Raw genomic sequence first — 24,051 nt, 5'->3', positions numbered from 1 at the left:
TTTCCAGTTGGGCTGACTCAGAGTGCTGTTAGACGCAACTGTTAACTGTCTGCTTACAAGTTCAAAATTGTCGAAACAAAACATCAGTTCATGGCGCATTTATAGACCTAAGCCAAAAAAAATGTCGTCGCTAGTCCCCAATATCCCCCTCCCCTCGCCATGGACCACTCCACTTACACACAGAATGGCAGAATTGGTGGACCAAAGTTGTTGTGCCGTGGAAACATGCCTGAACTACTTGACGAGCCTCCGCCCAACGGATATACGGCAGACCCTTGAATATCTCGGCGTGCACCACTCCGAGGTGCTGTTCGGGCTGCTGGCGTTCGTCTTGTTTCAGTTCACCAAATTCACGGCTATTCTTCTCCTTGCCGTTTTTTTGGCTTATTGCATTTTCTACTGGGTGAGTCAGGGCATGTAGGAGAGAGGCGATATATTCATCAAAGGATATTGCTCGCGCGCTTACAGTGGGATACGTTCTTCCCAGGACTGAGCCATCGAGAGTCTGGACTCTCGCGGCGAGATGATTACATCCAGGGAGGTGCCAGCTACCTTGCCTCCTTTCCCGATACAACGGACAAAACTGAGTACCGCGATGAGCTAACAAATACAAGATTGCCGCCTTTCTACGGAACAACGAGTGCCGATCCCAGTCCGGGTAAGTATACCATGACTACCAAAACCCGACTGTACCCACTAATCTCTATCACCCTCCCAAGTGAATTCTGATTATGGGCCAGGTGAAGTCCCACGAAGGTCGAAAGCTGCGCCACATCAAACCATGCGAAATAATGAAGCACAGACAGTATCGACGGCATCTAGTCGAACGAATACAACTGATCCAAAAGCAGATCAAGAGAACAAGATGCTGGTACCCATGCTCCCGCACAACAAATTGGTGGGCAGCAGCAAAACAATGCGCGTCTGGAGCAGTGGAATGGAATCAAAGAGAGAATCCCTCAAAATGCCAGGGCAGGATGACCGAAAATCACTTAATTCACCCACAGAGAATATCCGAAAGTCGTCAAATTCGCCCGGTGAGAAATCAGCCACCCCGACATCAGAGAATCTCCGAAAATCGTCCACTCCACTCTCAGGGAACAAACAAAGATTGTCTACTCCGACCACAGAGAATGTCCGAACCTCTTCATTAGGCAAACCCGAAAGGGTGTCCGATGGCTCCATATCAACGCCTGTATTCAGCCATAATGGAACGACCCCCAGGGCAACCCTTGAATCCTCGAACAGAAATCAACATTCGTCCAATCGAGCTGAAGAACAGATCAAGAGGCGATCTCAGTATCCCTACAATGACCATGAACAAGCCTTGCGACCGCTGCTCGCAACAGGTATCGGAGAGTTCAGGTCCCGGCGGATTTCGGATGACCCTGCTCCGTTACGTCACCTCCCGGGATCCCTCGAGGAGCCTCGCCAGCGCAGGCCCCCACGCCTCAGCTCTCAGGATGAGGGAAGAGCGGATAAGCAACGACGACCTGGTAACAACAGGCCTGCCATCACGCGTCGACAATTTCCCGATGAAGCCATAGAGCGCCTGGGGACAGATTACCGCGAGCTTCCGACTCGGAAGATCCAGGCACCAATCTCCTCTGATGGGGCCTATTATAGCAAAATCCATAACCTACTGCCAAGCAATCGTAACTATGTCGAAAGACAAGATCAGAAGCTAACTTCAAGCAATCGCAACAATTCCGACAGACGGGATCAGAGCCTACCCTCCAGTAATCGCAACAAATCGGAAAGACGTGGTTTTTCAAAAAATTCAAGAAATAGTAAGCCGATCAGAATATCCTCAAAATAGTTGTTGATTTTAACTCAAATTTATTTTAGACAACTTGAGTCCCGACTCTGGGAATCGAAATAGAGATCACCGCCCGAACCCACACAAGCTATAGATTAATCAGAGTTAACAACCGAGAACCTATAAGACTGGATTGTACCCGATATGAGGTAGGATTTTACGTAATATATGTAGAATAGTCATTGTATATTTCTAGTCTTCCCCAGCTTAGGGCTCATTGCCCTTAGGGAGTGCACTGCGACTGCTCTAGAGATGCGCAAGAAGTTCACCAAGGTAAAGCTTATCTGAAATCATACAACAGGTACAGAACAGCAGCACAGAAGATTTGGCAACAGCAAAAAGTTACGAAAATTAGATTCCAGAAGATGCAAAAAACGATAGCTGGCGAGGGGGAGCGGATCCAAGACTCGTAAACTAAATTTCCTCTTTATTCTTTTTGTTGAGGAACTATTAGAGCCAAAACAAAGTTAGGGACAAATGAAGATCCATAGCTAGAAAAATTCAAATTTTCACCCCATACAGAGTCAGTTTCTAAATTATAAATGAAATAAATCTATGTAAATAGAGCAAAAACATTTTTGAAATGTAATAGAGATATCACTAACAGAGACATGCCACGCTGTTAAAACAGCTGACCTGTTTGGTATTTTTCGCTTCAATTTACTCTCTCAATCGTGGAAGATTTCAATGGGTGACCGTCTACTGCATTTTGAAATTTCGGGATATTTTGACATCGATAGGCGGTAGATGTAAAACAATGTTTTTTTCTTGGTATATTTACGGTATATTTCCGAGGTTCAGACGGTATATACTATCGACAACTCCGCGGTCACACTGTTTCAATAAATAAATTGAAAATAAAAAAATAAACTTTTTGCAGGACGTCAATTGTCATAAATCATTGCCTCAGAAAACATTTTCCATTGTTTTGTGACGACGTTTTTGCAAAAAATTACTTGCATGGACGTGTAGGTGTCGTGCCATGAAATGAGAGACATAACAATAAATACGATAACAAAACGTGAATAAGATTGAAAGTTAATTTTTAAAAGGAAGCTCAATATTCGGGCTTTGGGTGCCCTTGTCAATGCAATTCACTTTGAAAAGATGACCATCTTCAATCTGTACATTTTTGACAAGTGCGGTACGCTAATGCACTACGCCGAATGGAACCGCACCAAGAAATCCGGCATAACCTGCGAGGAGGTAACAAAGTCAAGGAATCATAAGCGTACAACTTTAAATATCCCATTTTACAGGAAGCCAAGCTGACCTACGGCATGCTCTTCTCCATTAAGTCGTTCGTAAGCAAGATATCTCCCTACGATCCGCGCGAGGGTTTCCTCTACTACAAGACAAACCGATACGCCCTCCACTACCTGGAAACGCCTTCGGGACTGAAGTAAGCTCAAGCCCATCGTCATTACTTGCTCATTTTTAACCTATTCTTTTTTAAAGATTCGTGCTTAACACGGACACGACCGCCATCAACGTTAAAGAGCTTCTACAGCAGCTGTACTCCAAGGTCTGGGTGGAGTACGTAGTTCGGGACCCCCTGTGGACGCCCGGCACTGTGGTTACCTCCGAGCTGTTCCAGAGCAAGCTGGACGAATTCATCAAGCAATCACCCATATTTGGCATTAGAAACATATAGAATTAAGTGACTCATAAGCCAAAAGAAAATCCGTACAAAATTCCAACTTAAGGTCTATGTCATTAGCCTCGGTCCGCTCAGAGCTGAGCCGAGTTACTCTGAATTGCTGCCCATTTCGAGCCAGTCTAGCACCCGACCAAAAGAACGCCTCCGGAAGTGGACCGCACTTAAAAAATATCTGCGCTCGACCGGAGCAGCTTAAACTGGCCTCTAGTTGCGCAATCACTGGCGTTTGTCGTACGACACTGACAAAGGGGGGGACAAATGTCAAAATGATTACTGCAACTCCATGTGGTCTTACAAGCTTGAATGTAAAAACCTGTGGACTGCGAGGGTGTTGCAGTCGGCCAGGCATCTTAGCCAGTGAAGGGTTTTTCGAAACTCTGAACATGATTTTGCAAAATACTTCCATAAATCACTGGGAAATATCGTCGCGTCATTGTAGCAAAGTTGGGCTCCGCCGTTTGCTCAAACAAACCAGTCGCCTAGGACCTCACATCGGATCCCGGCGGCTTGCCATAGTGCATGAACGTGCAAATATAGTCTAATGTATGTTCATACATATGTAAGTATTCAAATGTACATACATATGTACATTTGTATGTATGCTTCTTGCTATATGTGGCTAAATTTCTTACTTATTCAACATTTGTGCAAGTCACAAGACGCTTGAACTAAATATGCTTTGTATGGTTTTAGTTTTTTTCTTCGCTTTGTCTTTGACGAATTTTTGAAACGAGTTTTGAGAGCGCGGGACGCTTCCAGAGCATCGGCCCAAAGTGCCCAAGACAATAAAAACGGAACCACAAAGCGATTTCTTTTCGTAGCGAAGAAATCAATTTCAAAGCCAAACGCCCGGTCCGAAAAATAAATCAATTGGTCAGCTCAGCCATCAACGTGCCTGATGACATCGCCCCGATGCCTTCTCCAAGCAGCATCCGAGCCAAGAAAACCCGAACTTAAGACCGAACACACGCGCAGGTTGCAAAACGCCCTTTCCAAATCGAAATCGAAGCCACAACCCAAACACCGCATGGATTTGTATGTATGCATATATTTTTATAGTCGCCACAGATGCGTATCTTGTAAATACCAGTTCCGAGAGATGCTGCCCCCACAGATAGTTCGTGCCCCGACCCTGACCACCCTTTGCCTTTCCCTCTTCATCTATCGATGAGACGATCGGCAATACCATCGGAATATGCTCGCAATTAGTTATACGTAGGCTCCGATGGGTGAGAGGGGAAAGCTAGCTTTTGGTTTCTCTCCCAGCTCAACCGTCCGCAGCTTTCGGCTTTCATTCGCAAAAGTTACGCAAATTACGGTGTAACTCTATTTCCGAGCTTGAGTTTTTCGGTTTTCGTCACCATCTCAACATCTCGACAAGCATCGCCTCGAGGCCCGACCCGCAAGGTTAGTAACGCTTTGTTGGGCAGCGGCCAGCTTTTGAAATTGGAAATTGTCGCCCGGTCGCGTCATTAAATGATTACTTGATTACTTTTCGACTCCGAAACCTATTCTAGTGGATGCTCATAATTAAATTTTTAATGATCAACTTTTGCTTACATTTATCAACTTTGCACTTGCTCAGCGAAAAGGGAAACTGTCAAGTAGAGGCCAGAGAAGCCCCCACATTCTCACCCCCGCATACTTTATTGTCCAAGGCCCTCCGCTGCCCAGAGGACGGACTTGACAGACACCAATAAACCAAAAACGAACCCAGTCCCGCCTTAAACAATATGCAAATTTGTAGGCCTAGGCCAAAAATAGACTCAACCGAATTTGGATGCTTTGATGCGGCGAAGAGATGCGAAAAAAAATCTCGTACATTCCACGTGAATCTCTCAATGATATCGACTGATCGAAATTCGCCTCTGTGTGGGCCTTTCTCTGAAAATGAGACTTGCTTATCTCAATTATTCAAGTTTCAATTGATACGAGTATGTGGATGAAATTCGTATCCTCCCCATTTGACGAAAATTTCAGTTATCTAGGCCGTTATTAAGGGCTGAGCTTGTGTAGGTATTGACGCGTCACCAATTAAGCAACAGTGGGTGCCAACATTGCGCTAATGAGATGACAATGATAATGAGTATGAGCAGAGTTATTGCACTTTTCATTCGCATTGCTCACATTTTAGTAATTATTGGCAAGGCGCTACCTTTCCTTCCCATACGAGACAATTAGGCATCAGTTTATGTAAGATTTATGATCACGACCCCGAAACGCGGTGGTTGGAGATGAGGAACTCCCATGAGTTGGGATTGAACCTTTTCAAGGTTCTCGTTCTGGACTGTTGTGTACGCGCCAAGTGCACGTACGCCCTGGCAGCCTATGATACTGGGGGAGCGGATGGGCGCTGGTGCAGGTGGAAATCGATTATGGAACAATTATCTAGTTCCGGCTCCTTGCGTCAGCTCCTGCGATTGAACCGAGATCGTGATCATGGTCGCGGTCGGTTGATTGAATGCAACTGTGGTCACGTAGTCCCACGAGATGCGAAACCAGTTGTCGCTCAATCGACAACGAACTTACTCAGCACTACTCCTGCCCACTTAGAGCCACCATTAATGAGGTGATGACGATGATGTAGTGAAAAAAGACGGACTCATCATTTCCGATTTTCAGTTGCATTTTATTTCGTCTCATACCATACTCAAAAATGCTGTGACCAGCAAACAATGTCAGGTCAGTGGGTGAGTAAATTGAGGATGAGTATCCCACAGACAAGATTGCACATATGTCCATACATACATACATATGTTCATATAACAATGTAAGTAAGAAATTCCGATCGTTCACATCACCATCATTCGGTGAAAGGATAACCCAATCCACCACTTTCATAGGGCTGAAATCTGTGCAAATATCTGCCAAAGGCTCCCAACAAAAAAAAAGAAGATTTTTTTTTTAATTTTCCAATTCTTTTTATTTGTAAATATTGATTTTGTTGATGTAGTTCGAACGAAGAGATTTTTAAACATACATAAACTTATTGTATGTAAATTTGTGGGTGACTTAACTTATTTCCTATCGTGCTAAGCTGCTAAATACCTAAACCTACAAAAATGAAAATATCGATTGTGAATGTGAGAGGATGTGTGCGTGGTGTGTGTATCTGTGTGTGAGTATAACCGTTGAAGGTGCAAGTGTTATATTTGAGTGAAGATATTGGTAATGATAGAATATTATTAAGTTATAAAACGATTATCGACTATGTCCCGCCCTTGCTCTGTGTGCCATATGCGTAAGTACAGATACAGATACATAGTAACAGATAGGGATGAATAAGATTTCACACTCCACTCTGACTCCGTCTCTGACTCCGTCTCCGATTCTGAGAGAGCCCCACTTAAGTGGACCGGCTTGGGGAATCCCCTAGGTTGTGGTCACCTTCTTGCCCTTCTTCTGCCGCTCGCTCTCGTTCTCGTTCTCATCGAGCTTTGCACTCTCCGTGCTGCTCGACTCGGCATCGTACTCTAGATCGGGGTCGGGTACCTCTGCGTAGTGGAAGTGGCCCACCATTTGCGAGGACCCGGCCAATGCACCCTCTGGACCGGCTCCCATCTGCGATACATGGCTGCCGTCACCGTACTTCTCGAGGGTGCGCCGGACCAGCTCCTTGGATGGCTGCTTCATGTTCCAGGCCCAGCCCAGCTTATGGAAAGCGTCGAGAACCATGGTAGTGAAGTTAACTCCGTAATTGCCCAACTCAGCTGCTTTGTAGTCCCAAGGGAACACGTGGTGATAGTTGTGCCAACCCTCGCCCATGGCCACGAGCGACACGTAAATGTTCTCGCTGGGCATGATCCGCCTATGGAGAGAATCATGGTATTAAACCGGACTAGCAGAAGTTCTCCTAAATCTCACTTACTTGTCGTATGGGCGGGATCCCCAGAGATGGGCGGCACTGTTCACTGACCAGGTGAAGTTTAAGCTACTCACGTAGCGAAAGAGGCACTGCTGGATCAAGGCCAGCTGCCAGGACTCACCCCAGCAGTAGACGGGTATGGCGCTGGGTAGGATGAAGCAGAGGAAGATCTTGAGGGGGATGAAGTACTTCTGATGGAAGCGTACAACGGGATCGCCGAGGACGTCGCTCATGTCAATTTGGCGGCCCCGACGCAACACATCCGGGTGCTTCAGCATCATCAGCCAGCCCACGTGCGAGAAAAAGAATCCGCGGTTGGCGTTGTGCGGATCCGCGTCTGTCTCCGAATACTTGTGGTGCACGCGGTGGTCCCTCACCCAGTCGTACAGTGTGTTCTGCAAGAAGATCGGATGCGAATTAGATGTGCCATTATATTGTGTTAGCTCCTCCCATCCTGGTGTTTCATGAATACAGTATGTGCTCTTTTGTGAATCAGAGGAGTGCATACATTTGCACTTAGCGCGACAAACACAAATATATTGTTCGTCTAAGCCTCCAACCTAGTCCCTCTCTGTCTCTATCTCTGTCAGTATCTCCGTCTAAGCTTCTGATGAGGTAGGGTTTCCGAACTGAGCTTAATCGCTTCAGTCATTATATAAGACAAATGTATCTTTACTCGAACACAAAGAGCTTTTGCCAGCAACAGCGCCGTCTCTCTCTTGCCCTAGTAGTTTTTGGAAATGTCAATTTTACAGTTTGTCAGCCGCGATAGGCATTAAGTTGTTATACTTAATGATGCAATTCATGTTAATGGCATTACAGCGGAAAACAGACGAAAAACCCACAAAACCAGTCGAAGGTGCCGGCTGAGGACTCACACTATTTGGCAAGAGTCTCATGTTTTGTTTGCATAGCGTTGTCACTCACCTGTCCAGCCACGCAGTAGCAGATCATCAGAATAGAGCGCAGCACAGTGTTCGCCGTGTAGCTGCGATGGGTCCAGAAGCGATGTGCCCCTGCGGTCACTCCAAATCCGGCCACGCCACCAACGAAGAACGCTGTGAAGGTATATGTATGGGTATATGAGTGATGGAGACTGGAGACTGGATATGTCTGCAAGTGTCAGCTATTAAATTTACCAAAATGGTGTGCTAATTAGATACGAAAAGAAAAACCCGAAATTACATTTCCGCAAATTGAGCTATTCGAGCTTCCACGCTAATTCCCCGAACTAACAACGCTATCTGAGATGGCTGCAAGGTCGGACCAGGGGGGAAGTAAACACAAGTTGATACACAAGTCATGGCATTCAACTTCACGATTCCGGCAATCATCCGAGGCGAGAGTTGGCACCCGCCCCCATAGGCAATCTTTCAGCCAGCTGCATTGCCAGATGCATTCTTCCATTAATTCCTCAATTAGAATATGCAAAATGCCACTGTCACCGAATCAATTGAATCATTCGAGTGAGCACAATTAGAGTTAATAGCCGATCGGCCCGTGCATCATTTGGCAGCACTATCGAAGGGATTTTCCGTGTCTACTAACGATTCTACGATCGGGCGGATGGTGCTTCTCACACACCTCACATTTCTGAATCCCACTAATGAACTATTAACGATTTCTCTGGCGGGAGTTTCATCAACCGTGGAAAGATTAACCTTCGCGCTGTTGTGGTCTGAGTAGTTTCGATAGAAACCAGTTCTCCCAAAAAGCCAAAAATAAAATAAAAACTCAAAAACAATTTACGTCCCACTAAAAAACGATTGCGGAAACACTAGATATGTATTCGATCGATGAAGAGTTGGAGTACTGATCGCAGACCCAGTCTACATATGTACATACATATGTACATATGTACATACATGCTTACAACCGAATGACGAAGAGGAAGATCTGGCTGAATCTGAATTGCAAATGTGGTGCATGCCTGTGGCCAATGCATGGGTCAAGTTCATGGAGGTGCGCAGTCCACTCCACTCCAGCTGCGTTGCCGAAATAAGATCTACGCGTGTCGTTTGTATTGACTCGGAGATCGCTGAATCGCTAAGCTGTATTAGACATTCCAATAGAGATTTATCCTGCACCCAAGAAAGCGTCCCTGAGTCAAGCAGTTAAATATTAGTATTTGGCCCAGCTTCATTATCGCCGAATATGAGATCTCTTATGTAAGTCCCCCATTCCTCTCTGTCGAATTTAATCAATATCTTCTGTGTTCAGCACGACTATTTTCGCCATTAAAAAACCGGCAAAAAAGATGATAATTTCGTGCATCGTGTTTTGAGAGTTGAGAGCATCACCAGGCGTTGCACGTTCGCCGCGCAATTTGCCAAAATATTTACGAGCTCGACGCCCCAAATAGGGACCATGTCGACACAAGGATACTGGATTCCTGGTGCTTATTTTCGAACCCTTTGGCCCTTGGTCGGCCGCACAATGAGCAATAAATATTAAAAATTACAGTGTATTAAGGCATTTTTCGCGGGACTCCCATTAAGTGGGAAGTACCCAAGTACCCGCGTAGAGAAGAGACCGTGTATGCTCTGGTAATTCCAATGAAAACGAAATTGGCTACCTCCGCTGTCTGTAGTCGGTGGTCTGAAGTCTGTCCCAATGTCAACGTCAGATGCCTCATGCTTCGCATGTGGATTACCCATAAAGCCGGCCTCAGAGGAGCCCTGGGGAGGGCGACTGTTTGCCTACGCACCGTTGAATGAGCCTCCATCGAGTGTTTACCGTACCGGTAACTCATCTGTGGCGACTTTGAGCAATGTGTGCTGTGCTCGATGAGTCGATGTGAGGGTGGGGGCAGAAGAAGCAACCTTGGGCTGCTCGCCTGAGAGTAAACGGGGTAAAGCCAACAAGCCCTAAATAAATTTGTGTCAAGCGATTCTTGTTTCTCTTCTGCTGGCCGCATATTTAGTGGCTTATTCGTTTTCATTTCGTTTTCCGCAAACCACCTTTGTCAGTCGAATTTTGTGCTGAGACTGAAATTGTATGCTAAAGAGAAGCACAAAAAATGTAACAACTCAAAACCAAAACCAAATCCCAATGAAAGAAATTTCAACATTCGGCAACCCAAGACCCATCGAAGAAGACGCTGATGCCGACGAGAGTGGAAAGGCAGCAAGTTAAGCGGCAATCAATTAAAGGCAATAACTAGGGGCCCAAAGGGAAACAAAGAAATTGAAAGAAAGCGGCCGTTTTGTAATGGCCTAAAAGAAAATGCCAAGAGACTTCAAGCAGAGGGCGCGTTAAATTGCAAATAATTGTGTGGTCGGGAAGAGACAAAATCATCATCAAATGCCATCGTCACAGCCACAGCCACGGCTTCAGCGATCGATGGAGATCGGGCCGAGATTGGTTGGTGAGCGTCTGTGGCTAGGTGTGGTGAGGGGAGGCTAGGCGATGTGACTCTTTCTTTCCACACCTTTCCAAATCTAATTCGTGGCCAAAGAGAGAGTAGGAGATCCACGAACAGATAGACAGAGGGCTAAATTACGCAATGCCGGATGAAGGCTGACATACTTACACCAGAGCGTCGTGTATGGGTTGAGGTCGCGTAGAGGATAGGTGAACAGGCAGACAACGGCCACGATGTGGAGCAACGAGATCTGGATGACTTTGTCCCACTTGAGAGGAGCCTGGAACTGATAACCGAGTACCTTGTCGCCCTGGAATTTTCGTGTGTATTCCTCCAGGTCGATCTGGTCCTTGGGCACATGATCGACGAGGTCCTGGGGCACCATCGAAGCTGCCGGCTTCATCGACGAGAGGCTCTTGGGAAGCGGCATTTTGTCACGCGGGGGCAGTTCCGGTGAGGAATCCTCACCCCTGCGGGCCTGGGCGGAATCGCCGCTCAATTTAGAACGACGGGACAGAAGCGGAGGACTTCCCTCGCCTTTACTGGGGATCGGCGTCTTGCTGCACACTCGCTCCGCCGTGGAGAGGTGACCCATTTCGCCTTCGCTCAGGTGGCACTCCCTTCGCTGGCAAAGATATGTTTTGGGCTGGGGCCTGGGCTTTGGTTTGCCGGCGGAAGCCACGTGTCGTAACAGTCCGAGCACTCCGAACTTTCTTCACAGGTTAACACACAAAACAAACTTAATTGCAGCTGGAGTCGGAGTACTTGGCTATATGGGGGGAGATGGATGGATGGAGATGGCGATGTCGATAGCGAACGCGCACTCAACACTGTCACTGGCTCTGGCGCGGCCCTTTTGTTCGGTCAGCGGTGTTTCTTCGGAGCTGGCGGAGAATTGGTGGGACGTTTGCCAGTAATCGCTTGTTCCGCTCTGCTGTTTCTAACGAACTCGACGCGGCGCCGTTCCGTAGACAAATGATCGTAGCCAAAAGTGTAAATTCCTACCAATGGCTTTGAGAGCTCCACTGGCTCCAGCAGCAGCAGCAGCAGCAGCAGAATCAAAGGCAGCGACTGAGGCAGAGGCAGAAACAGAGAGGCAGACAATCTGACTGATTGACCGACTGACTGACGGAGTTTTCGTTGTCGTGCTTTTTGTTTTGTGTTGGTGCGCGGACGCACAAAGGTAAAGAGAAGAAAATAAAACAAAAGACGGCAAGAAGGCCAAGATTATGGCACCACACACACATTCGCACACTCATGCGAGCCGACCGCCGACCGCCGACCGAACCACCTGTAACAACGAGCGCGAGCAGTTTCTTGGCCGCTACCCATCACATTTGAATTGACTGGGAGGTCCAGTCAGGCGAAGGGAAACTTCAGCCGTAAGATAAATCCATGCAAAACTATAAAACCAAAACTCAATTAGGAAATACATATACTAAACTAAACTATAAACATACAAAAAATTAATATTAATTTTAGTCGTCTAGATCGGTTATCTGGAAGACATCGGTAGGACTGAAAAAATCAAGCATACAAACAAAATAAAATCAAATTGTACATACATACATATGTTTAAATATAAGTTTTTATTTATGAGAAAAATAACTTAGTTAAATCAAAGACAATGTAATATCAAGATGCTAAGATAGAGATATCCCAAGGTAGGCTGTTCTTACTGGGTAGCAGAAATTCGATGAATTCTTATCCAACATTCCATATCTCTCTCTTGCTCTCCCAAATACAGCGGCTGGCTGGCCCAATGAAAAGGTCTGCCGGTGCTCCTAGCGATTACTCACGAATGCTGCCCAAAGACGCAGCCGCGCAAGCGCTTCTAATTGCATTTGCTATTTATTGTTTGAGCAGCAATCGGCGATGCTAATTGAGAAATGTGTATAAACTTCCAAAAGACGGATTTGCAAATCCATCGATCAATCCACTTGTATTGCCAATTGGATACCAAAGAATTGAAATCCATTGTACTCCCGGCTTAGTAATCACCCAAAATCAAATGTAAATGATGCATAAATCTACATAGTTTACATATGTAGATAAAAGCGATTTCTAATTCAGGCGAAGTGAGTGGATACCAATCAAAGGCCCACAGTATTTGCAGATATGCCAACTCAGTCTCTCCTTTGGCAAGCAGCACAGCACAGATTCATAAAAGACATTCGAGTCATCTTCTTCAGATACTTCCACTTCTCTGTGAAGGTATCTCTGTGTCTGGGTGTGAGTGTTGGTGTTGACCGAAGTAAAAAAAAAGCCGTTCGATGATCATGAAGTTCAGCAGCGTCGCAGCCCGAAGACCGCAAACACAGACCTAAGCAGAAGAGGAGAGTGGCTTTCTCTTTACGTAACATCGGCGACAGAAACAGAAACCAAACCAAAACTTAATTAAAATCCAAAAGCAAAAGCAGAAAACCCAAAAACGAAATAAAACCCTCCCAACGAAAAGGAAGCTCTTCCCCTCATAAAAGTCGGGCCCCAAAATGAATTTACCACCTCCTCAGACAGTAGCCCTCGTTCCATCTGCAGACGTTCAAAGTGTCACGCGACCAATCCCTTTGATGTCTGTTGACAGGTGGTGCCCCACTGCTGTGGTGCTGATGGTGTTGCAGATGTGCTAAAGCTGCTGCTGTTGCTGTGTTGTAATCACTGGCCATTAGCCAATTATGCAAAGCAACGGCAGCTACAGCGATGACAACAACGGAGATCTGCAGAAAAACGCTTTGAAATCGTACGAAAATTGTACACCAGAGATGGCCCCTAAGATGGAGACGGAGCCATAGTAAGGGCATGGAAGGGAAGGGTAGGACAGACCGGAATGCTTTGTTTATAAACAAACAACAAACTGGAAATCTTTGAAACCACTTTGAAATACATATGTACATATAGGTACATATGGAATATTTGGCGAGCTTCACTTTTCGCATTGTCAGCGCTTTTTATGAGCTTCTCAAAATCGTGAACACCAGCGTTCTTGCCAGAAAAGTTCCCCAAAACAAAGAAGCTCATTGAGATCGCATATATGTATGTATGTACATGTATACATATGTATGTACATATAAGTACATTTGTATGTATGTATGTACTTAATAATGTATGTATGTACATAGTAAATTGAAGGTATGAAGTCTTTGTATATGTATTCTCTGTACTCCAAGTGGAATCATTTCCCGTTTGGCACCTACTTCTTGGCTATGCTCAAAAGACCTCTATTCATCCGTATGAAACGGCCATTTGCCAGCAATTAGTTCGCAAGTTGGTGAATTGTGGAACAGTTTAATTGCTGCATTGGTGAATTGGTGACTTCTATGTGTTTTCTCCATGTGTTTGCGCCTGCCCAAATCGAGAACACATCGTAAGTATTTAGGTTTTAGTTATTGGGCATAGGCATTACATAATCTGAAAAGTCAAAAGGCAACAGATTTAGCGTACTCCACGTACTACAGTGTGTGCAACCTTCAACTGTCTCTCAGAGGGTTTATGGAAAACAAATTAACAAAACAACAAAGCGGAGAACACGACGAGACTGCAATTTGCAACAAAAGGCCCAAACGGAGTGGAGCCTAGAGCTGTGGAGCGGATTTCTGATCTGTGGCTGCCACAAAAGCAACAGAAACAACAGCAACGCAAACAGAGAGTAAGAGTTAACGCAGCTTTTAGTAGTAAAATTCATTAGTAATCACTTCAGTTCAGAGTCATTAGGAATTGGTACAAGTGGCAGGCCAGACTCGAAAATGAGTCAGTTTCGAATTTTTAAAACACCTTGCTCTTAAAACAAGCCGCAACCAAAGGGGGAGAAGTAAGTGATGGGGCTACCGTATTCTTTGCATGGTCCCAGCATTTATTTTTTTGGCCCGAGCAATACGTTTCCCTAAACAGTTTTTAATGGGCAAACATTTAGTTGCCTCCAGGCAGGAGCTTCTGTTGGAACTGCCAGCCTGTAGACGAGGGATTATCGGCATTGACAATAGCGCAGGCTTCTGGGCGGCAGATACTGAGTGCGTAGTCAATATTGACGAATCAATCAGCAGCTCCACCGAGTCCGAGCTTAAACGCTATCCCTATCCAATCCGGTACGATCATGGGAAAGCAAACGAACCGATTGCCAAATGCCAATTTATTTGGCATCCGTAAACAACAATCAGAAAGAGAAAGAGCCCGGCTAAAGTTCAAAAACAGTCTCGAACTTTACACCGAATTGGAATACCTAATGAATGTAATTTTTGATTTGTGAGCTGGTTTGGTTGCTCTTGAGAAATGCTGTCCAAGTGCATATGCTGCCGATGCCGATGCCGATGTCAACGCCGACCCCGACTCCTCTTCCCACTCCTTTGCCCATCTGCATCCCACGTCGAAGTGGAAATCGAACTTCGCCTTTGTTTGCTATCCCAACCCAAAACCCAGACGAAAACCCATACCCAAACTCTAAAATGTCCACAGCTTTGTGTACCAGGCCAACAATTAGGCTTCGTGTTGGCTCCCCTCCCTCTACTATTCTCTCTTGGCCAATTGTTGGTGCTTAATTTATTTTTACGACTGCCTCGACTATTTCACGCATCATTTCGAACACGAATGACGCAAGCCGCAAGCCAAGAAAGACACACGACCAGCCGAAACGGACTTCACATGAACTTCTCTCGATTGAGGAAGTGATTGGCGGGCAAAACGCTTTCCTCGAGCCGCACCTGCTCTTTAATGCACTCGACAATAGGACGGCCAGTCTCCACCGCTCGGGTCAAGCCCTGACGCACAGCCACCGATCCGACGGTGCGTAGATCCTTGGCCCAGTCGAGGGCAGCAAAGACGCGGATCACACTGGCCCCCAGCCCGCTCGCATAGTCACCGAACTCCCCGCTCTGGTAGTCCTGGGGCAATAGGTAGTGAAACTGGGGCCAGTAGCTTTTCGTAATGAGGAAGATGGTGTTGGAGTCGGTTGGCTTGAAACCCTTGTGGATGCTCCACACAAAGTGAGCAGAGTTCACCAGGTTGCCCAGATTAATCACGATCAGGCTCCGCAACCAGAAGCCTACAAACATGGAGGCAGACAGGGAGTCCCCGAAGTACTGGAACGGGGTGTTCACCGACAGAAGAATGTTGAAGAATATGTACAGCAGAACGTAGAAGCTGAAGATAAAAGATAGTTCCGAGGAATCAGAGAATTAAGACTTAACAGAGAAAAAGGTCATCATTTGGCCTACCGCTTCTGGAACATCACTATCGAATCACTTTCCAGGTCCGTCATGTCCACGGCCTCTAAGAGCTCCTCCTGCTGTGGTGAATACTTGAGGAGACCGCCCCGTACCTGGGCGTACAGAAAGCTGTGCTTGCTGTAATAGGGATCCTCGTCTTGATGGAACTTTTCGTGGTGGAGCCGGTGCGCCTGGACGACACTGTAAATGGAGCCCTGGCGTGAAAACAAGAAACGAAGACCAAATGTGAACTGGTTTGGTTTTTGTCGGTGCTAAAAGCACATATGAAAGCTCTTTGGATCGCTTTCACCAGAGGCTTAGTCAACAGCGGGGTAGCTAGCGGGGTCGTTCGTCGTGCTCACCTGACCGGCCGTCGTCTGGCAAAACATGAGGAAGACCCGCAACGGCTTGGATGCCGTAAACGTTTGATGGGCCCACAGCCGATGAACGCCCACGGTTGCCCCCATTATTCCCAGGAGTGTGAGGAGCGCAGCTGTGGAGGGGGAATCGGAGAAGGAGGAGATCGAAGGGCGAGTGGAACCAACACATTTGTTAGGCAGCACGTGGAGCTAATTAACTTTCTGAACTCACTGAATAAAATAGTGGACCACGCGGCGCTCGTCACCAGCACGTATATTCCGTACAGCCCGAGAATGTTCACGTGGATGTAGAACAGCACTAGAGGCCAGATGGCATCCCGCTTCTTGAACTCACTCGCCAAGGAGCTACTATCCTGGCCCGCAACGTTCTGGCTCTTCTTCTCCATTGCTTATTGCTGACTATTCCTGAAGCGTGATCCCTGATCGCTGCCTCGTCTATTCCACACGCTAACCCAGGCGATACTGAACGATGTCCGGCGCATGAGAGCCCGGCGAGGCGAAGGTCTGCCCTGGGCTGAGTCTCAAATGCTTGCATATGCATGAGGTACGCAAAATTCCCCCAAGACCAATACCTTGAAAAGCGCACAGTCGAGTGGAGAGAGGGCAGTACGCACAGTTTGGTTTAATACAAAATATAGTTTATTGACCCAAGTACTAGTGGGTAAGTAACGAAAGCAACGTCGAGCTTGTGTTTGGAAAGGGTTTGATGGGATGGGTCCGTGGATTGTTATGACGCTGAGGACGAGGCGACGGGTGCCACTTGAACTTAAAACTATTGTAACCACAGGCTGAAAAGATAATACAGTGCCATAGCTTTAATCCTCAATTCTGCATCTTGGCCAGCTCAGCGATATCCTCTCGCGGCAAGTCCTTGTCTCCGAAACCCCAAACCTGATCCTTGTGGGCGAACTCGTCGTCAAGGAAACGTGTGCCATCCCCACACTTGGCCGCGCGTCGCTTGACCATATCAGGGGAAACAACTTTGCCTATTCAGGGATTAGATTAAGGGAATTAGATGAATATCACAAAGATAACAAGTCATAACCTACGTCCACTAGCTAAACCGAGGCGTGCGCAAAAGTCAATAAATCCCGTGGTCACATTTAGGCTGTAGTTGCCGAATTCGCCCGTCTTGTAGTCCCAGGGGAACACATGGTGGTAGTTGTGCCATCCCTCTCCCATGGCCAGTAATGAGACGATGGGCGCCTCTACGGACATGATGTTCCTGAAGAAAGGAGAGCAAAAAGGAAATGTAGGAAATGTTTTTAGGGTTTCGTTGCCGTATGTTCTTACTTATCGTATGGCCTGTTGCCATACATGTGGGCTACGCTGTTCACGAAAAAGGCCACGTTGAGGGTCCAAGTGAATCTCATGTTGAAATTGATCCAGAAGGACATCCAGAGGCTCTCGCCCCAGAAGTACCATGGCACGCCCACGGGCAGAATGATCGAGCAGAGGGCAAACAGTGGAATGTAATACTTCCTCTGGAACATGCAGACAGCGTCGGCCTCCAGATCCGACATGTCGATTACCTTCCGCTTGGCCACCACCTTCGGGTGGGGGGTGAGGAACAACCAGCCCACGTGAGCGAAAAAGAAGCCGCGCTTCGCGTTGTGAGGATCTGCGTCCGTCTCCGAGAACTTATGGTGTATCCTATGATCCAGTGCCCATGTGTAGGCATCTCGCTGTAGGAGAAATGAGAGGACTATCAGCACATTTTCTCGCCATCAGAGATCCTTTCACGATCTACTTACCTGTCCGGCTATGGAGAAGGCGAAGGCGAGCAGAACACGTAGACCCCAGGACGCCGTGTAGGATTTGTGCGACCACAGACGATGCGCACCCGCCGTGATTCCAATGCCCGATACCCAGATGGTGACAACCACTGAATGAGGGAGGAAGAGCACAGACGAATGTTATTGTCTATATGTACATATATTTATATACACACACTCACTCCCATCTGCATATGGCAGATGACATAGACATACATACATATGTACATACGTGTGTAGGTATCTAAATAGTTCCCTCTGTTGACTCTGCATCGCATGATTTGCTCACCGCATGATACAATACTAAATATATCTATTCTCTGTTCTTTGGGGTGGCCTAGATGTCGCCTCTACCCATTTGGAAATCGCTCTCTTATTTCGATTATTTTCCGAAATTGTTTGACGCTGGCAATTGAAGCGTTCGTTTAAGTTTAATTGCCTCTAGTCAAAGTTCATTCTTCTACTGTTAAATATAGATCAAATATACCCTTCCCTACTGTTAGGAAGAAACACTTTATCAGTCCTAAGGCTTATGTACCATCTTCTAGATTCGAAGTCTACTCTAAGGTTCATCATCAGCTCCTCGCTGACCTCTACTCAAAGCTTCAAAATTAAATGAATAAATTGCATAACCTACTCTCAATAAGTCTAACATGGCCAAGATAAAAACAACTGGCGAGCCAGAAGCGCTGCGTACCAAATAACTAATATATTGTTTGCTTCTTGCCTCAAGTAATTATGAACTACGGGCGATCGGTCGAGGCACAAACTCATTTGTTGCCCTTGTTAGTCATATATCTTGATGCCTAAAAGGGACACCATGCAGGAGAGTGTGAAGGACAATGGATACTCACCCCATAGGAATGTGTAAAACTTGGCATAGAAGAGCAAGTAGACGCCGTAGAGTGCCCCGACGTGCAGGAAGGTCTGGGCCCCCAGATCGGGCCATCTGATTTGTGGCTTGTAGACCTCCTCCTCTTTCTCAGGATCCTGAAATAGCTGAGGCTGCTCCGACTCCCTATTTCCCTTCACGGCATTCTCCTTGTACACGGCGTTCTCCTCCTTATAACCTAAATTATCGTCTAGCTCTCTCTCAGGCACTTTGGTCTGTCTAGCCACTGTGGAATGGCCTCTTTTCTTCAGCTCTCCGTTAATAATACTGCTGCTAGAGGTGGTGCTGCTGCTGCGATTCCCATTCTTGTCCAGGCTGCAGGATCCGTTGCATCGGCTCTCGGTTGCCTGGCTCTGGTCGGGAGCTTGTGATGGCGAGGAAAGGCACATGATGTAAACAGTGATCGGAGATAGGCTGCAATGAGAGATCCGATTTTCGATGAATAAGTATTCAGACTGAATCCATAGAGTCCCGCTAATTGAAGTTTAGGACGCTTATAATCGCCACTATTAACAGGCATTTGATAAAATTAAGGCTGTAATTGGTGTGAAATTCGCAGCAAGACTCATGTGCTCCACCCGCGGCTGCTACCTACCGACGGAGTGAGCTGCTCTGTTTGTTTTAATTGTTAACATTTCCTCTTTATTCGTTGGCCACTGCCAAGTGCGTCTGTCTAATACGATGTCTGTCGAGTTTTACCTCGGGCTTATCGCCGACCAAGTGCCTTGTTGCTATCACTCAATTGCTAGTTGGGCTCAACCACTATACGGGTATCTAGCCAAACAAAATAAACAAACTACACAACCAAAATAAGGCCGTAGGAGGAATCAATGCTGAACCCACCACAGCACTGAGTCATCATGCAGGTGGATCTGCGCACGGCTCTGATGGATGTGCAACCTGAGAACCAACACCTTGTGTGGCATATCAGTGAAAGATTCCGCCTTATCATCGACACTATCCGAACTTCTGGGGTTTCTGGCAACTGATGATATTCCAGTTGCTCATGATTATTTGCATTAATTGTATGTATGTACATGTAACTTAAACAAACATACAACGCGTTCTCCCACGAAAAGAAAGATACTCTTTTATTATTTACTTGATGCTGTGGGTAATTATTATCCGATTTTCTGCAAACTAAAGTTAATCGTGTGATACCAATAAGAGATGAATGTCTATTTTTAGACAAACACATATTTATAATAATCTTTCGCTTTTCTATTACCGGGGTATAACCCGACGATGACAGCCAGACAAACATTCGAAATATTTTTATCTACTAATTTTTGGGTCTTGGGAGTGTACGAGTATGAGAGGTCGATCCATTTCGCGTGCGTGTCTCGGCTAGAGGGACTTGTGGCTCTGCTGATAAGCACCTGGACACCTGGCCTACTTTTACCCACCCATTTCATTCAATATTTCGGGTGCTCCGATAAGAAATCATTGATTGCTGCCGATGTTCCTTACTGAGATTATTGTTCCCCATGATTCATAAACAGTCTGGCCGACCCAGGTGTCCAAATCGGGATGAGTAATTGTAGAGTTCAAGAACAGACCCATTACGTAACTAGCAATTCCCGCAGCCCAGCGATAAGATTGTTCCTGAGAGTCGCAGGCGAGGGGGCGGCGGCTCTTTTCTCGCAATTTACATATTGATAAAACATGGGGCCCTAGGGAGGGAATTGAGAATAAGCAAACACGCCCCGTTTTGCCTTCGACTTTTAATTAGAAAATGTAGCCACGCACGCTAATTTGATATAGAGGGACCGGAGTAAAATTAATATGAGAATAAGAACGAGAGACAGTAGCAGAATTGATCAATATTATCATGAACTGAGAGCACGCGACTGTCATTGACGAAGCAAAGTCTGAGGCGAGAATACAAAAATTTGTACATACATACATATGTACATACATATGTACATACATACATACATACATATAATAAATGGTATTTCCCCAATTTCGATTCATTCGTTTCGTTCGACACCCTGGCAACGCAGTGCAGCCCATAAAAGCACATAAGAAAATTATACAATCCATTTGGCCCAATAATAAATAATAATAAAAAATAAATACCGCCATCGCCAGCCCTACAAGACGCCGGCCGCTTTGTGCTTCTCCGAATTTATTTTGTTCGTTCGTTCGTTCGTTCAGTTCAATTCAGTCTGGAGTGTTTTTTCTGGCGATGTTTGCGATAAAGCTGACCGCCCATCGAAAAATTCTGCTTAGTTTTTTGTTATTCTTGCCATGGACGGGCGACTTTTCAAACATGGCTAATTGCCTGATGGCCCGCACGTCGCCGTATCGCCAACTATTCGCCCGCCCTCCACTTCCAAGTAATTTTAATGCCGCAATGCCAAATTTTATTTGAAATTTTCCATGCCCAGACCAAATTGGAAACTTGACGACGGGTCGAGCTTTCATCTCGCTGAGAGAAACCTTCCCCGCTCCCCACCAACCTTCCGATAAGGTATTTTCACTTCTTGCCGCGCAGCAGCTGCCTGCCACCTTTAATTGGAGCTTTTAATGGCAGAGCACACATAGTTGTGGGGCAATTGAAACCCCCATTCGACATTCGCTATCTCAAGATAATTCAGGAAAGATCTCTCAAAGCAGCAGTTGGTGGAAGGTTTATGCCGGTCTCAAACGCGCGATGAGGATAAGTACCGATACTGGGAAGTGACTTACATAAAATTCCTGGGAAATTCCTAGGAGTTCACAGTTACAATTGAACAATTCTATATCTCACACTCTGTGGAGCTCAAGGACTAATATACATATGTACATATGTATGTATGTAGGTCGGGACCCCTTCCTGTAGACAGTCCTATATGGGTTGGTGCGCGCTGCTGGGTTTTTCTGTTGGTTGGTTATTGATGTGGGTCAGCGCGTGTCGGGGCGGCAATCAAATCATCAGGGATAATGTGTGTATACAGTCCTAGAGCCAACACCTGGGGCAGGTGGTCGCGGTATGTGCATGTTATTCGGTCGGTTGACTATCCTCCCGACCCCCGGCATCCACCGTACTCCCACCCGCCTTTAATTGACGCCGGTAATGACAGAAATGAGCAAACAATTGGGTTACAATTTGCATGTGAGCTGGATCAAAGGGGGTGAAGAGTCGACAGTGGAAAAACGAGTGGGAGTAGAAATTGCGACGCGAATGATTAATTGGGTTCCAATGTCGAAGATTATGCTGCTCCCGCGATTAGTACGCGCTGACGTCAGGCACACATTTTCCCAAGTTCTTAAAAATAGCTTACGGTTACGAGATTGCGGAGAAACTTTGCACCGATATCTGACACTACTCCACGTACTTGGTTTTGGACTGTTGATTGCAACTGGAACTCAGACAGCTATAGCACGAAGCGGAGGAAGTTTCGGAACTACCGTTAGGACTGATACGCAGCGGTGGCGGCGCGTTTCTCGATTCTCAGATTCTCTGCTGTGGGAATGTGTTGACCAAGCGAACGAACGAACCGAAATGACTAACAACGCCCCAACGTCGACATTTACATCCAAGAGCCGGGGCTGGCGCTGTCGGCGTCGCTGTCGCTGCCGCTGCCACCGATAGTTCTGGGCCCCTATAGTAGCGCGACGCTAGCTTCGACGCGACCGCGGAGGAGCAGTGAAGACCATTCAATTATTTTACTTTATTTGTTGGTGGAAGTCGCGTCGCTCCCTCTCTCAGCTCTCTAGCACGCGGCCATGGCTGCGGGTGCGGCTGCGTCTACAGTTATTATCTACCATTTTGCCATGCCTTACCCTCTTCTCTCCTTAAACCCACGAACGTTAACGCGTTCGTTCCTTCATGTTGTTTATCATTCTCTGTTGTGCTCACACATTCCGTAAACATTACACAAACAACACAATCGCAAAGCATAAAGTATATTAATTGGAAGGTAAGAGAGTCACATATGTACATACATATACATATGCACATATGCCGGGCTCTCTCCCAAATATACATTTATACATATACATACATATGTAGATGTACATATGATTGTGTACATAACTATGCGAACTAATTTAAAATTTCTACCTAACCTACAAATTTCTTCATATACCTTGGCAGCGTAGTTCAAAGTCAATGCTTTCCATAAGAAACCATAAAACAAAAGAACCCTCCCGTGGTCGAATAGTAGATACACTTTTTCAGTAATAAATTAGCGCCGTGGGGTGTATAGGCAGTCTGATTAATTGGTCACCGATTCCAATGTCAACATTGTAGCATCATAATGTTATGGTATGCCAACTTACTCCTCTGGGGCACTGCAAAAGGGAATCCATCTCTATTGCTGAAGGGTACTCGAATATGAGTACATATGTAGGTGTCAGCACTAACCACGAAGGCGGCACGACGCGGCGTAGACGATGGCAGAGCCAGCACAGTCTCATACACTAAAGCCGGCTGTGGCATGTGTGTATGTGGGGAGGCATTTCGTCATCGTGTGAGATCCCAAAGCTCTTAAATATCGGCCAAGTTCCCAGAGCCGATGCTTACTAACCCACTTTTTGAGAGAGCGCATTTCTCTCGCAACGTCTGTCTTTTTTTTGTTGCTTCTCTCCCCCTTCAACCATCCACTATCGCATCATTATCGCGCTGTCGCTTTTATCTGCCAGTTCTGCCTATTTGCTTCCCATTTTTGTTTTCCACGATAGGAATAAGTGGGAGGGAGGGAGGGAGCAGAGCCACATGCGTGGAAAAAGAGTAATAGAAAGAGAAAAACTCGTTTGGAGCTGTGTGGCAACCGAATGCTGACTTTATCACATCCCGCAATATATTAAGTACGCTTTGAGTGGCCACTAAAATGGCTTCCCAGGTGATAGCTTGGAATAATCTCTCTCTTTGCCCAAATATTCTGCGGATCCGTCTCCCACCCAGGAATATTGATATATGTATATAGTACGAATATGTCGACAATCATCTCTGCGGTACTACTGGATAAATATAGAAAACTCACTGCGACAGAGAAATAACCTCTGGACGGTACTTGTGTGATCATCAATGTTCAAACGCATGGCCACACTCTCACGAAGTGTAAGTATGTGTGTAGCTATGTACATATGTATGCATGTATGTATGTAA

The 24,051-nt window shown here is 46.2% G+C and overlaps 5 protein-coding genes across 11 annotated transcripts; 2 read left to right on the top strand and 3 right to left on the bottom strand.

Moving 5' to 3' along the window:
- The first annotated feature begins 64 nt into the window (after window positions 1-64).
- On the top strand, window positions 65-2,237 carry LOC117899106 (putative uncharacterized protein DDB_G0277255). 5 transcript variants are annotated; one of them, XM_034808892.1, is made up of 5 exons: window positions 65-403; window positions 469-658; window positions 720-1,790; window positions 1,849-1,968; window positions 2,031-2,237. In XM_034808892.1, exons 1-4 carry the CDS (start codon window positions 122-124, stop codon window positions 1,911-1,913), a joined length of 1,608 nt encoding a protein of 535 aa, XP_034664783.1. In that variant the 5' UTR covers window positions 65-121; the 3' UTR covers window positions 1,914-1,968; window positions 2,031-2,237. The 5 variants fall into 5 exon arrangements, with proteins under 5 accessions (XP_034664783.1, XP_034664781.1, XP_034664782.1 ...); XM_034808890.1 differs by having other exon boundaries at window positions 2,026-2,237; XM_034808891.1 differs by having other exon boundaries at window positions 2,016-2,034.
- Window positions 2,238-2,682: 445 nt separating this feature from the next.
- On the top strand, window positions 2,683-3,516 carry LOC117899111 (trafficking protein particle complex subunit 1). The gene is made up of 3 exons (XM_034808899.1): window positions 2,683-3,025; window positions 3,079-3,221; window positions 3,278-3,516. Exons 1-3 carry the CDS (start codon window positions 2,927-2,929, stop codon window positions 3,471-3,473), a joined length of 438 nt encoding a protein of 145 aa, XP_034664790.1. The 5' UTR covers window positions 2,683-2,926; the 3' UTR covers window positions 3,474-3,516.
- A 2,907-nt stretch (window positions 3,517-6,423) lies between these two features.
- Window positions 6,424-11,701, bottom strand: LOC117896138 (acyl-CoA Delta(11) desaturase). Its single transcript, XM_034804207.1, has 4 exons — window positions 10,877-11,701; window positions 8,272-8,402; window positions 7,348-7,739; window positions 6,424-7,287 (listed from the first exon to the last, which is right to left on the bottom strand). The coding sequence occupies exons 1-4, from the start codon at window positions 11,301-11,303 to the stop codon at window positions 6,852-6,854; spliced, it is 1,386 nt and encodes a 461-aa protein (XP_034660098.1). The 5' UTR covers window positions 11,304-11,701; the 3' UTR covers window positions 6,424-6,851.
- A 3,525-nt stretch (window positions 11,702-15,226) lies between these two features.
- LOC117896140 (acyl-CoA Delta(11) desaturase) lies at window positions 15,227-16,753 on the bottom strand. The gene is made up of 4 exons (XM_034804212.1): window positions 16,498-16,753; window positions 16,269-16,399; window positions 15,916-16,121; window positions 15,227-15,841 (listed from the first exon to the last, which is right to left on the bottom strand). The coding sequence occupies exons 1-4, from the start codon at window positions 16,670-16,672 to the stop codon at window positions 15,340-15,342; spliced, it is 1,014 nt and encodes a 337-aa protein (XP_034660103.1). The 5' UTR covers window positions 16,673-16,753; the 3' UTR covers window positions 15,227-15,339.
- Window positions 16,754-16,902: 149 nt separating this feature from the next.
- LOC117896139 (stearoyl-CoA desaturase 5) lies at window positions 16,903-22,453 on the bottom strand. Of its 3 annotated transcripts, none has more exons than XM_034804210.1 (6): window positions 22,258-22,453; window positions 18,916-19,367; window positions 18,041-18,171; window positions 17,580-17,971; window positions 17,336-17,511; window positions 16,903-17,272 (listed from the first exon to the last, which is right to left on the bottom strand). In XM_034804210.1, exons 2-6 carry the CDS (start codon window positions 19,340-19,342, stop codon window positions 17,109-17,111), a joined length of 1,290 nt encoding a protein of 429 aa, XP_034660101.1. In that variant the 5' UTR covers window positions 19,343-19,367; window positions 22,258-22,453; the 3' UTR covers window positions 16,903-17,108. The 3 variants fall into 3 exon arrangements, with proteins under 3 accessions (XP_034660101.1, XP_034660100.1, XP_034660102.1); XM_034804209.1 differs by having other exon boundaries at window positions 22,277-22,453; XM_034804211.1 differs by lacking the exon at window positions 22,258-22,453 and adding an exon at window positions 22,223-22,240.
- Between the last annotated feature and the right edge of the window lie 1,598 nt (window positions 22,454-24,051).

The sequence above is a fragment of the Drosophila subobscura genome, chromosome O (genome assembly GCF_008121235.1).
Source record: "Drosophila subobscura isolate 14011-0131.10 chromosome O, UCBerk_Dsub_1.0, whole genome shotgun sequence".
Classification (NCBI taxonomy): domain Eukaryota; kingdom Metazoa; phylum Arthropoda; class Insecta; order Diptera; family Drosophilidae; genus Drosophila; species Drosophila subobscura.
Note: the sequence above shows the minus strand (reverse complement) of the source record. Positions and strands in the feature narration are given on the sequence as shown.

Excerpts from the sequence above, each read along its gene's own strand:
- LOC117896138 (XM_034804207.1), bottom strand. The coding sequence starts at position 11,303 with ATGGGTCACCTCTCCACGGCGGAGCGAGTGTGCAGCAAGACGCCGATC. Across the intron at positions 8,403-10,876 it reads CCCATACACGACGCTCTGGT|CGTTCTTCGTTGGTGGCGTG; the intron begins GTAAGTATGTCA and ends ATACCTTCACAG. Across the intron at positions 7,288-7,347 it reads GGATCCCGCCCATACGACAA|GCGGATCATGCCCAGCGAGA; the intron begins GTAAGTGAGATT and ends TTCTCTCCATAG.
- LOC117899106 (XM_034808892.1), top strand. The coding sequence starts at position 122 with ATGTCGTCGCTAGTCCCCAATATCCCCCTCCCCTCGCCATGGACCACT. Across the intron at positions 404-468 it reads CTTATTGCATTTTCTACTGG|TGGGATACGTTCTTCCCAGG; the intron begins GTGAGTCAGGGC and ends GCGCGCTTACAG. Across the intron at positions 1,791-1,848 it reads TTCAAAAAATTCAAGAAATA|ACAACTTGAGTCCCGACTCT; the intron begins GTAAGCCGATCA and ends AATTTATTTTAG.
- LOC117899111 (XM_034808899.1), top strand. The coding sequence starts at position 2,927 with ATGACCATCTTCAATCTGTACATTTTTGACAAGTGCGGTACGCTAATG. Across the intron at positions 3,026-3,078 it reads CCGGCATAACCTGCGAGGAG|GAAGCCAAGCTGACCTACGG; the intron begins GTAACAAAGTCA and ends CCCATTTTACAG. Across the intron at positions 3,222-3,277 it reads GAAACGCCTTCGGGACTGAA|ATTCGTGCTTAACACGGACA; the intron begins GTAAGCTCAAGC and ends TCTTTTTTAAAG.
- LOC117896140 (XM_034804212.1), bottom strand. The coding sequence starts at position 16,672 with ATGGAGAAGAAGAGCCAGAACGTTGCGGGCCAGGATAGTAGCTCCTTG. Across the intron at positions 16,122-16,268 it reads GCCAGACGACGGCCGGTCAG|GGCTCCATTTACAGTGTCGT; the intron begins GTGAGCACGACG and ends TTTTCACGCCAG. Across the intron at positions 15,842-15,915 it reads ATAGTGATGTTCCAGAAGCG|CTTCTACGTTCTGCTGTACA; the intron begins GTAGGCCAAATG and ends TTTTATCTTCAG.
- LOC117896139 (XM_034804210.1), bottom strand. The coding sequence starts at position 19,342 with ATGTGCCTTTCCTCGCCATCACAAGCTCCCGACCAGAGCCAGGCAACC. Across the intron at positions 17,512-17,579 it reads GGCAACAGGCCATACGATAA|GAACATCATGTCCGTAGAGG; the intron begins GTAAGAACATAC and ends TCCTTTCTTCAG. Across the intron at positions 17,273-17,335 it reads CCTCGGTTTAGCTAGTGGAC|GCAAAGTTGTTTCCCCTGAT; the intron begins GTAGGTTATGAC and ends ATCCCTGAATAG.